We start from the raw sequence: 13,260 nt of genomic DNA on the forward strand, positions 1-13,260 counted from the left end.
GCCCTGTTCAAAGCTCCCAGGATCAACAGACAATACTGACTTAAAATCAGCGATAAAGAGCAACAAGTGCAAAAAAATAAGGGACTAGCTGAAGGGCGGGTTCAGCAAACTATGAGTATAATAAATTAATTACAACATAGTCTGCAAATAAACAGCCCTTTAACTTTTAAATTATTAGAATAATAATTAACAAAAATGATCAAATTACAGAACATAATCAGTTGCCACTGAAAAAGGAACAGTGGGCAATGAAAACTTTGACTTCTGTTATTCTACAAATCGTATGAATGTCCATGGAAAAGGTGCTGGTTTTTAAAAGAAAGTTAAAAATGTCAATCAACCTCCGACATGCTCGTCTAATAAGAAAAAGGACAATAGTCACCATCATAAAGCATTATTTGTTTAATTTAAAAAAACACCAACAACAAACAAACAAAAACACCTGAAAACCAAATCAGAAGATCCACTGAAAAAAACGTTTGTATTTGGAGGTAATGACCATTTTGTGCAGCAGAGGGCAACAATGCACTCCTTTTCAAAGACTAACTGTCAGAGACTTCAGAAAGTACTACAACTGCTAGAGAAATGTAGGCCTATTGGTTGACTGAAAGCACCTGGAATATGAATGTATGGGTTGTAATAATATTGTTTTACAATTAAAGAAAACGTCAACGCAAAAATAAATCGGAAAGTCGTTAAGTTGGAGCGAAAATGTCTCAGTAATTGTATATTGCAGAAATCTGGAGGGAAAGTAAGGGATGTTCAAGGCAGTCACTTTGTTAAGCAGTGATCTGGTACTTTTGTGATTCGAGACTAATCTTCCGTCTTTATGTTGACAGGATCAGAAACTGGAGAATGATAAGTCAAAAATGCATAATAAATGCTGTAGGCCTAATTGAACCATCTCATTCAGGGTCCTTTATGTAGACAGTTTCTCATGTCTGGCAACCATAGACTGTAAATATTGGCAACATTATCTTTTGGGAATTTTGTCCGAAAAAAAAAAAAAAATACTAAACCAATAACTTAAAATGTTCCTTTATTTCAATCAAGAGATAAACCCCACCTCTTTGTATACATTTCATTGATGTTTATTTATTTTTTTATTATTATTTATCGACAAGAAATAAGTAAAGCATCATTGCATCAACTCCCCGCCCTCCTTAGGTGAGGGAGACTGGTGACGTCATTTACGTTTTCCCATGACCACGCCTCGCTTTGTTACTGTGGAAACCAATGACACTGATGAGGGTAGTCATCCAGATGGTCGGTTAGCCAAATTGCTAACCCAAACCAAGTTTTTTTTGCTGTCGCGTTACCGATAGTTTACATAATGCGGAGCCGCTTGGACCTTATCCTGGCGGGGTAAATTCCCAGGTATGTTAGATTTTTCTTGTCTTAACTTCCTACAGTTAGCTGCTTGATTTATTAGCCATTTACAAGCCTGCTATAGTAATGTTAGCCTCAAGTCAAACCACAGTCAGTGTAAAGTTAATGTGTACAGCATGTAATGTGAAGTGAACCACCCTCGCAGTCCTCTTTAGAATTTAATTATGTATCCTACTGTACAACAGGTTAGAAGGTAGCCCAGGTAAGTCCGTGATACCGCTAGCATGAGAGAAACATTTCCTGGTTAATGAAGCTCCCTGACACCTGACATCGTCGTTTCTCATTCCTTAGAGAAACATGTTTGTTGTTTTCTTTACCTCAGCACGGTGAAGGTCAAGGCAAGGCAAGTTTATTTATAAAGCACATTTCAACAACAAGGCAATTCAAAGTGCTTCACACAAGACACCAAAAGCATCATGACAGAGGAAAGAAAAGAAACATTAAGATAGAACATTAAAAATAAAAAAAAATCACTGGAATTATTAAATCTGATATGTTCAAATAAAAATAATTCAAATTAAATTTATTGAAATAAATAAAGTAAAAATATAAAAAAGAGTTAAAAGTTACAGTGCAGAGTTAAAATGTAATATCTTATTAAAATTGTTTAATGAAAGGCAGCTGTAAACAGGTTAAAACATGTATAACAAAGTAACTACACTCAGGTACAGGTTCCTTGACCAGTCTGTGAGTTATGATGACATTGAATTGCACTGAACTGGCTCCCAGGTATGAGAAGCGTTTTATAGTTTATTTTGTCTATTCATTAACTTATATGTGACATTACCTTCATCTGAGACACTAGCCCTTTGTTAACCTGAGAAAATATAGCAGAGGTGCTTGAGTAAAGATGACAAAGTGGGCTTCATTGTAACCCTAAAAAAATATTTTAAAAAGTTAATTTATAGCCATCACTTATTAATCTAGGAAAGCAGATGGGATCTACTGATTGTAACCAGCAGCAATAACGCTACAATAATTCTGTAGTGAGAGTTGGTCTTTACCTCTGCCTTGTTGCTTGTCAGGCTTGTGTATTAAAGGTTGTGTTTACTGAGGTTATTGCTGCATCTTTCAGTTATTTTCATGACCTTATAATTTTTGTAGTATTTTCTTGACTGATTGATTAGTTCTCTGGACGTTAAAAAAACCTGAATATGGTGAAAAAAATGTTTGTGAGTTGCAAAGGCATCCTGAAATGTATTGTCATTTGATATATATTGTGTATACAAACTTCGGGTTATTGCTATTTTTTTCTTAAACTGGGATATTTGTTTCATCTCATATAAGTTGACTGTAATGGAAGATGTTTTTGCGAGACTTCTAGTATATTCTGTGCTTGATCCCCTTCTTAAAAGAAATACATATATAAAAGTATCTATATAAAAGTACTATGAAAGTACTGTATCTGTAGGAACAAAGATTCAGAAAATAATTTAAGGCAGGCAATGCTCCCACCAGAACAATGCCCCCCGTCTGTTTTTGTGTGTAGTTTAACTAACTTTTTCTAACTGCTTCAATGATTATTTTGCAGGTTGCTGCATGATTCAGTAGGTCTTTGTCAAGAGGTTTCCACATGCTTTGACCACTTGCTTAGAAGTTCAAGTTCTTACATGCGTGCATGCACACATACCTCTGCTGACTCCAAATCTCATCTTGCACAATCCACATACTGCATACACAGACAAACCATAGCAAACAAACACATTTTCAGACCTATTTTGCTGAAGAGCTTACTATAAACACAATCGCAGGGAACATTTCTCCCCCTGCCTCCCATACAGTATACCTCCAGGGCTGTGCTTCTCTGTCTCTGCTTTTTCTGAATTTTGAATTTGTGCAAGCCACAGTGAGGAACACATCGCTTTACTCTGAGCTACTAAGCCATGTCACACAGTCTGGCTTGATGGTTGTTAAGATGTATGGTATATATTTTTAGAGCATACATTTGGGATTGTTACTATTACTCCTTCCTCAATTATTAGCAAGTCTTTGACTTTGAACTGGGGGGGGGTGTTCTGACAGGCAGAGATTCTCTCTGATCAATCTTTCTGGATATCTTCTTACACAGGGACAGATCAGGAGGAAAACCATGGACACTCCATATTCTATTCAAATGTCACAACAAGGATATTTATCTTTACATGTAAAATAGCAGATGCTGTATATGTAATTAACACTAAAGTATACCAACCATCCAGCAATATAAATGGTTCCCCTGAAGGCAAATCAGGCTATGATGGTAGAAGAAGTAGAAGAGAAGGAGGCTTCAGGCCCTCCAGAGAAGAGAAAACCCCGGGAAGAAGAAGAAAGTGACAATGAGAAGGAGTTGGTAGAAGGACGAGGTGTAAGGATTCCTTTGCATCGCTGGGTTATGCACGGAGCAGTGATGTTTGGACGTGAGTTCTGCTACGCCATGGAAACTGCCCTTGTGACGCCAGTGCTGCTGCAAATAGGTAAGGAGACGCATTACAGTCATGTTGTGACAGGCACACTTTTGTCTCCTCTAAGTGATATTTTCTAGTGCTGGCCATCTTTAAACATGAGATTCAGCTGTTCTGGCAGCACTGGAATTTCCCATAAACTGAAAGTCTACAGTGGAAAGGTAAAAACTAAAAACATTGCCCTATGGTATTTCAGAGTGGCTGTGTACTAACCCTGCCATGGGTCTTAGTGATACATTCTCAGCAAAGACAATCATCGTTCCCTGCTTAATGTTAGGAAAATAGAAGACTCACAGGCTAATTAACTCACCACAGATTCAGTTGTAATCATCTTGTTGTTTGCTCATTTAGTATACTTAAAAAAGATGGTTTAACTTAGTGTTAAAGATCAACAAAGGTGTGCTAAAAAGTATACCCTTAGTGTAAAAACTTTCAGTTTTGAGGAATAGGACTGTAACTGCATTAGCCTTAGCCATACTGGATCCATGGATTTCAGGTTGCTGCAGTGTAACCTGTGTAGGAGAAGCTAACGGGGGGAATGCAGTTAGATGTAAGGTTGGTCCCCATAGCAGAAAGGGAACAAAAGCATTTCTCCCTGGCTAGGTATGACAAGAATGTTAAACACAGCACATTTCAATCTCTCTGTCACCTCTGTATTGACAATATTGCAGGAAAGATTGTGTTTCATAACTTCCAACCACATCCCATCCAGAGACTTTCCTCTATTGCTGTCAACACAGATGCTTGACAGAAAAAAAAGAGAATCCATTCACTTCTTTAATTCATTATTGCAATATGGTGTTTTAAACCTGGATGAAGCACGACTAGTTTGCACAGTTTAAACATTATCAGTGTGTTACTGTTTTTCATCACAAAATTCACACTTGCAGTACCATTCGTCTCTTGAGCGTGTGCACCCCTTTCTAAATGCATGAGACAAGCAAAACAGAGAGCCACTTATTAAAAAGCAGCAACAAGAGGACCACAGGTTGTTTCAGTCATGGTGTAGACCAATTTCAAAATTGAGATTGAGCAGCAATAGGAAAGTCAGGAAGGAAGATAATGTTCCTACTGCTAGTAAGTTATGTAGTGTTTTGTTGACTTAAGGGAGAGGAAAGGCAGGAGCAGAGTAAGGCAGCGTGGGTAACATGTTGTTCCCGTGAGAACCAGCCATCTCACCCATCCAGATTCTTTATAAGGGGTGGAAAATAAGGATATTTTGTAGCAGAATCTTTTCTTTTTTTTTTTAACAATGATTTACCCCTGAGTATCTTCCATAAATTTAACACAGATTTTATGAAGGTCGGTAAAATTAGAAACTACACTGAATGGCTGTAAGAATGAGTGTTTCCTGCTGACATGCTGCAGCTTGGTTCTGTCTTATCAGATGGTCAGTAAGGGAGATGATTTCAACACTTTCCTGGCTGGTTGTTGCATATTTCTGTCGTGAATTGTTGTAATAGGCCACATCATTATCTGAAATGTCTGTGCCACCCTTAAAAGCTGTTGGTAAAGGAAGCTGTCGTAATTCTTTAATGCCTAGATACAAGTTATTCTGGCGATTGCCTGCATGGCAATCATGAATGGTTTTCTAAAGTAATGTTTTCCTAAAGGTCACATATTGTTCTCAGAGTCTCAGAGCGCCCCAAAACATGTATGTGAAGTTTCTTGTTAAAAAATCCACTCTGATCGTGTGTTTTAGCATGCCTAGAAACCCCTCTATTTCAGCCCTGCTCAGAACAGGCTGTTTCTGTGTCTGTAGCTTTAAATGTAAGGCCCTGTTCACACTTAAACTTCTTTTTTCAACTGCCAGCGCCTCTTTTACATACAAGCCTATGGAAAATGGAAAAAGAATGATGCCTTTTCAAAAAGCGGACGCCTTTTCAAAAAGCGATGTGCCCGACACCTTTTTCAGTTGAATTATTTCAACTTTTCAGAAAAGCACTGGGTGACTTCAAGTGCCTTTCTGACAGCCGACCAATCAGGATGAGTAGTAACCTACGTCCCTAGTTACCTGTGCCCAAAAACGGCAAACTTTCACCAGATATGTGTGCTTTGCGTGTCCGCTCCGGTCTCTTATAGGTCCCTGCACATGCGCATAAGCGTTCAAAGGCGCTGAAAGCAGCGTTTTTTTCTGAAAAAAGAAGTCCAGTGTGAACACGGCCTGTGTATTAAGTGAACTGTAATAGACCACGCCCCTCTGGAAGGGAATGTGCCTTGGGCTTTCTTGCACTATGCCCAATTTTTTTTTTACGATGAGAAGGCAAACTCAGAGGGCAGGACAAACACCTAGCTGTGGGAGTGTCACCCACCTAGGGGAGGCGTTACTGCCCATTGTGATGTCACAAAGAGAAAATCTCCAAACGGCCTCTGAACACACATTTTCTGAAAAGTGGAGCAAGCAAAAGACGGAGAGGGTGGACATTTCTCATAACTAGGGGAATTGTAGACAGACTAGGGACACATATTAGTGTTAGAAAAACATGGTAAAGTGTATTTTGCACAATATGTGACCTTTAAAGTAGAGATGGGATGGGACGGATCTGATCTAATATCAGTATTGGGTCTGATATTAAAGTAATTTACGTATCAGATATTGGACTGACGGCGCCAATCGACGTCACTGATAAAGAAATATGGTTGGGCACTTTGAACATTCTCCACTCGCAAAGTCTCGCTTTGAAGACATTCAGACTGAACTGAAGAGGTGCAAACAAATCATCTCCATGACGACTTTTAGACAAGATGTAACAGCTCCTTCTATTTGATCAAAAGCACAATTGTTACACTTCGGTTTAAAAGATTTACTTTGAAAACCTGAGAGTTGTTGCTTCTTCCTGTTTAGGATAGGATAATAGGACAGGAAAAGGATAATACTTTATTGATCCCCAGAGGGGAAATTCAAGCGTTGCAGCAGCACAGACAAGTAAGAAGGTCATACAGAATACAAATTTAAACAGACTAGATAAAATAAAAATAGGTTTGTATGTTTGTATGTGAAGCCAGAACAATGCAATGCAGGTTTACCACAGTGCTGTGTAGCCTTACACATGCTACCAACAACAGTAACAGTAACATTATTAGCTAATAATGTTAATAAAAATATCAGTATTGGTACATATGTATCGGAATCGGATCAGTGCATCTCTACTTCAAAGATGACAGAACAAGGTCCAGTGAGTGAGGAGTACAAAGAACAACCATCTCTCAGTAGACATTTAACCCAAGTTAAGACAGAGTTATTAAAAAACAACAAATACAAATGAAAACATTTGACATTACTAAACATCATAAGTTAAAGTGTGTGGTAAGTATTTTCCCTTAGCAGACGGATAGTCTCTCAGGGGCAAAATGAACACAGCAACCATCTATTAAAGATGAAACAAGGCAGGTTTTATACTCAGTGCTGCCTGATCAAATAAAAAGTGAAGTGCTTGATCTTTTTTTTCATGTCACACATGCTTAATATCTGCTTTTTGGATTGCATTTGATGTTATTTTGGGATTTATCCATCAGCAGATAAAATATACCATAAAGTAATGTGTCAGTGTTTAATCTTTGCTCTCATATGCTCCCGTCAATTCAAATTAAACTGCCATTACTTTTTCATTTGCCTTTTTTAGGTCTACCTGAGCAGTATTACAGTTTAACGTGGTTCCTCAGTCCTATCCTGGGTCTCCTATTCACACCTGTGATTGGCTCAGCTAGTGACCGCTGTACTCTGCGATGGGGCAGAAGAAGACCATTCATTCTTGCCCTGTGTGTAGGTGTGCTGCTGGGAGTGGCATTGTTTTTAAATGGATCATTAATTGGTAAGTTGGAGATTAAAAAGGAGATCACCAGTGAACATTTTATTTATTTATGTTTAACCAAATTTTTACGTGGTGTTCTGTCAGGCCTTTCTGTTGGTGACACTCCCAGCAGTCAGCCAATTGGCATTGTCCTCACTGTACTGGGCGTGGTGGTGCTGGACTTCAGTGCTGATGCATCTGAGGGACCAATCAGAGCTTACCTCCTTGATGTTGCCGATACTGAGGAGCAAGATATGGCCCTGAATATTCATGCCTTCTCTGCAGGTAAGGCAAGCACACACATAGACATAAACCTGTATAAATTACACCATTTCTTTGTTATTTAATAATTGACATGTGTGTCTGTGTTTGCATGCTTCTCTGCAGGTCTTGGTGGAGCAGTGGGCTACATGTTGGGAGGTCTTGACTGGACTGGTACAGCTCTGGGTCAAGCATTTAAATCCCAGGAGCAGATCCTCTTCCTGTTTGCAGCCATCATCTTCATCATCTCTGTCACACTGCATATGCTTAGTATCCCTGAGCAAACATTAGCTCCATCACATCAGCTTAAAGTCACAGGAAGTGTAGAGTCTACCAGCCAAATGTCTTTCAGGCCATTTAGCCGCACACCCCCTCTATTGGATGTAATTGCTGAGGAGGATTGGTCTGCTCGAGCCCCATCTCGAGAGGACAAAGAATTAGACTCTGAGGAAGGGGAGATGGACTTTCTGGCTGTGGAGCGAGTGCGGAGTAAAAGTGATTCTGTGTTGGCAATGCCTGATGCTACAATCGAGTTGGATCCAGACCTCGACCCGGATAGACAACTTTTCCTGCCAGACTTTCTGCAAGAGACGCAGGAAGAGCTGGATGATGCTTTCAAACCATCAGACCACAGCATTGACTCTTCATCTCCTGCTGGTGGAGCTCCGCCCATATCTGATGGGATGGTGATCTTAGATCCTGCAGTTTCATCTCCTCCAAAGCTTAAGGATTCAACAAACAGTCGTCCCTCTGACCTTCAGATCAGTTCTGGCTCAGCAGACTCCCATCAGAAAACACAGGTGAAATTAGTTTGGTTTGGCTAAAATTACATTGCCAGGACAGAAGAATAGACAAAATATAAAATGGATCTTTCTGAGACAGAGAATTACATCGATATTTTCTCTTTCTGTGTTTAGTATGTAAATCTTTGTCTGTCTTCTGTCCCAGCAGGTCAAGGCTGTCAATGGAGTCAATTCAATTAAAGGCAATGGCTCCAGTAGGCTGATGACCCGTCCCTCCAGCTCCTCTGTGACATCACGGCCACACCCCCACACCTTTTACAGACAGGTTTATTTGCATTTAACAATTTTTGAATTACTTTCTGTAATAGTCCCACATATTTCCTTGACATCTGAGTTTATTTTCAAATGTTAAGAACCTGTCATCAACCTTTTTTTTTTTTTTTTTCTTTCTCCAGCCCTCTTTTACTTTTTCTTACTACGGACATGTTCGATCCCAGCGCTTTCGACTGCGGCGGACAGTTTTGAGTCCTCAGCCAATCACAACCTCACGCAGTCTGAATGATCTGACTGACCTCAAACGGCGTGCTGACAGGCGGGAGTTGCAGCTTTCGGCAAGCAGTCTTTCATCTGAGGGCTCCAGCATAGAGGAAGAAGGCAGGGGTACAACTGTTCGACTGCTGTGGTTATCTATGTTGAAGGTGAAACAGACATCAATGTCTTAAAAATGTGTGTTTTTTCATCCTCTAGTACATACTGTATGTACAGCATCACATTTACAACATTATTCACAGGCACTCCTGCAAGCAAAACAAACCTTTTTGACAATTCCTCTTCAATATAACCTTCTATTCAAGACTATCTGTGTTCTCCGCCCTCGACAGATGCCGCGGCAGCTGTGGAGATTGTGTGTGTGTCACCTCCTCACATGGTTCTCCATTATTGCTGAGGCTGTCTTTTATACTGATTTCATGGGGCAAGTGATCTACCACGGGGACCCAACGGTACACTTAACTTCACACTCAACTTCAGCTGACATCATCAACACAGCAATAACAGTTTATCTAGTCTGTCTTTTCAAATAAAGTGTGAGACAACTTAAAATGTATTCTCCATTTTTTCAGGCACCATCCAATTCAACAGAGCTCCAAAACTATCACAAAGGAGTACAAATGGGTTGCTGGGGACTGGTGGTCTATGCTGCTACTGCTGCTGTGTGCTCTGGTAAAATACTACTAATTGTTTGACTGTTCTTACTTACTGCTGAACAACTAAACTGGCTGCCTTCATTTACTTATGTGCTTCCCTACATTGTCTCTTATAATAAATGTGTCTCTTTCTCCGTCTTTCCATATCTCCTCTCAGCCATCCTTCAGAAGTACCTGGATAATTTTGATCTGAGCATCAAAGTCATTTACATTGTTGGAACTCTGGGATTCTCAATAGGTCAGTTGCCACAATTGAAAGAACAGTGAAGATGAAGATAATAGGGTCAACGAAATTGTGTAAATTACTTTTTTACCTTTTACCTTAGGAACTGCTGTCATGGCGATCTTCCCTAATGTTTATGTGGCCATGATAATGATCAGTGGCATGGGCATCATCTCCATGAGTATTTCCTACTGTCCCTATGCATTGCTTGGGCAGTACCATGAAATCAAAGAGGTAAGTACACACCTACAGTAGACATGAACTCTGTCCCTACCTATCCTTACACCTCAGATAGAAGCCTGTATTGTATTTTTTTATTGATCTACATTAGATCTACAACAAAAACACATTTGTTTATTTTTCTGTGTCATTTTGCCTAAATACCTCAGGATAGGCTTTGCAATGAAAACACTTCGTTTTTATAAAAGTGCTTAAAATTGACTCACCAACACTTCTTTCTCCTCAGTACATTCACCACAGTCCAGCAAACACTAGAAGAGGTTTTGGTATCGACTGCGCTATCTTATCCTGCCAAGTGAGTATATCTACTTCTCTCTATAAGATAAAAAGATAAAATATCCCATTAGCTCTAAACTCAAACAGTTTGAGGACGATCCTCTGTTGTTCAGCTTAGAGCCATCACGGTTTAGTCTGTGGGCTCTTGTCTAACAATTCTGTGTTGAATTATTCAGTTTTGTTTCATGACCAGGTCTATATCAGCCAGATTTTGGTTGCATCAGCCCTCGGAGCTGTGGTAGAAGCAGTCGGCACTGTGCGTGTCATTCCTGCAGTGGCCTCTGGGGGTTCCTTCCTGGGCTTCCTTACAGCCTGTTTCCTGGTCATTTATCCTGATGTGGAGCCCAGCAGCTCTGAGCAGGACCAGGTGGTGGTGGGTTTATCTGGAGATTCAAATGGAGACAGGACCAGTGAGCAGAGGTTGGCTCTGTTGAACCTCACAGATGGAGGTAGTTTGAAGAAGATAGAGAATCACTCTGTGGCCTGAGTGTGAACATGTAAAGAAATAGTCATGAGCCGTTTTCACATATGCACTCTGGATAATATCTAGAAATTTACAGGAGGACTTCTCTGGACATTCTCCCGACCTAGCCGTTCACATATGCTCCTCACAGCGGGGGACTTTCCCTGTCAAAGGGGAGGGGTCACCACATGTGGGGATTACTCCAGCTGCTTTCAAATGTAACAGCCTGTGACTTTAATAACTTTTACTTTGAAAGACAAAGAGTTGACGAAGTATCTACACAATGGGAAGATTTTCATCTTCCTGGAGAATGAAACTGACATAAAACTCTCTAAGGCTGCTCTACTTGTATTTTGCTACCTCAACCCTTAAAAGAGAGGTAAAAGTTCAGATGGCTGGACTGAGAAAAGTCAGTCATTAAAGCACAAAGATCCACATGACACTGAATTGGTCTGATTTTTGAAACAAGGTTAGCTTAGACTTCTGAAACAAACATACGCTTTACTTTCAAAAGCAAAGAGGGAGGCACACAGAGCACTTTCTGTCTCACCCCTGAAGCTGCAGAATGATGTTAACTGTGACATTTCATTTCAGCTGCTCTATAATTGCATATTGAACAATCGTAAATTTGTCAAATGACCATTTTTGTACTTCTACAATATCCAGTGACTGATACAGATGCAAGCATTTGTTCCAGGTTGTTTATAGAAGGCCTTGATATATGATGTTTTATAAATCCACTCTGCATTTGTTGTGCACACCAAACATTTTTCTAAATGTCATACCATTTTTTATATTCACATTTAAGATGTGTTTAAGATGTTGGATCCTGTTAAGAAACTCACTAGTGTGCAGTTAAAAGTGCTGATTTTTTGTTCATGCCTGTACTGAAAGACGGAACTCTGAATGCCATACTCTCTTATTTTGCAATAATATACAGGGGACATTTGAATATAATTTAGTTAAATGATAACACAACGGTTGTTTATCATGGCCTCTAAGATATAACCTTGATTGGTTTTTGGTTTTAGTGTTATTTTTTTAAACAGGGTGGTCTTAATTTTGCTTTCTTGTGATCTATTCAAGAAATGTTTTCACCTTTACATTCCAAATAGAGTTAAATTGGTTGATATGTTCCAAATCAGGTCATGTTCATTATTGCATGTTGGGCAAAATGATAGAAATGTGCTGATTATATCTTTAAACAACTGTAAAAGCCTTGTAAAAAAAACAAACCGGGTCCTGTGGTATAATAATAGCTCCCATACTGCCATGTTGTTTCAGCCTACCTCAGAATAACGAACACAAGAGCCAGCAGAGAGACCGTAGATGATTATTGGGACCATTGAGAAACCTGCAAAATAATGTTTTGCATGGTCTCTGCCACACTTTAACATACTGGCAGCATCATAAACCTACCACAGTGTTCACAGAGTAATAAGCTACTTGTTAACAAGAACGGGATAGTCTCCCATTCCTTTAGTAGAACAGTAACACACTTGAGTGTGGAGTAAGTGCACATTTGTCTGAGCACCTTTAAGTTAGCTAAAAACAACTATTTCTTTAATCAGGACGCTCAAAAAAACTGTCATGCTGCCTTTTGAATTGTAGCAAGGAGCAAGTACTGTAATATGCAAGGCAGTGGACTGACCTATGCAAACTTGAAATTCCCTTTATTGGGGCTTTATGACCAAATCAACCACTTGCTACTGCTACAAGCACTACAAGGGAACATCAGGATGTTGTGACATTTTTAAAGAGATAGTGTTTGGAACAAACAAAAGAAAGTTTGATAATTTTTTCACTAATTTGTATGCAAATAATGCAGAGATTATGCTGGGTGTACCATTGTGTTCTTTGGAAATTGTCCTCAGCCTTTGAAAATATGCCTCTGACAGAACTGGCATATTGAAGTTATTTTGATTTTATGCTGATGTTAAATGAAAATCACTGTTCTGGTTTGAAAGTCATGCACTGGCATGTTATTGTAGTGATCGGAGGTTCTCTTTGCTGCTGTACAAAGTTTATTCAAGGAAAATCAGGTATTTTTGTACCAATTTTGAAAGAAGACAAAGAATGCACCTTCGCTCGTGTCTGTGTATTTTTGACTATCACACATGCTACATGTAATCTTTATAAGCTGTTTTCCATACACTATCCAATAAACAACAGGAAATCAACCTTCAAGTTAGACTAATAAAGGGGACAGAATTATCAGCTATGAAATA

General features: G+C 39.4%; 1 protein-coding gene across 2 annotated transcripts; it reads left to right on the forward strand.

The window, feature by feature from the left end:
• Window positions 1-1,236: 1,236 nt before the first annotated feature.
• Window positions 1,237-13,118, forward strand: slc45a4b (solute carrier family 45 member 4b). 2 transcript variants are annotated; one of them, XM_020648503.3, is made up of 13 exons: window positions 1,237-1,377; window positions 3,458-3,842; window positions 7,454-7,642; window positions 7,727-7,906; window positions 8,009-8,682; window positions 8,831-8,950; window positions 9,081-9,323; window positions 9,507-9,626; window positions 9,747-9,846; window positions 9,988-10,068; window positions 10,157-10,287; window positions 10,520-10,588; window positions 10,763-13,118. In XM_020648503.3, the coding sequence occupies exons 2-13, from the start codon at window positions 3,596-3,598 to the stop codon at window positions 11,054-11,056; spliced, it is 2,448 nt and encodes an 815-aa protein (XP_020504159.2). In that variant the 5' UTR covers window positions 1,237-1,377; window positions 3,458-3,595; the 3' UTR covers window positions 11,057-13,118. The 2 variants fall into 2 exon arrangements, with proteins under 2 accessions (XP_020504159.2, XP_020504160.2); XM_020648504.3 differs by having other exon boundaries at window positions 8,834-8,950.
• The last annotated feature ends 142 nt before the right edge of the window (window positions 13,119-13,260 follow it).

This window comes from Labrus bergylta, chromosome 8 (assembly GCF_963930695.1).
Source record: "Labrus bergylta chromosome 8, fLabBer1.1, whole genome shotgun sequence".
NCBI classification, from domain to species: Eukaryota; Metazoa; Chordata; class Actinopteri; order Labriformes; family Labridae; genus Labrus; species Labrus bergylta.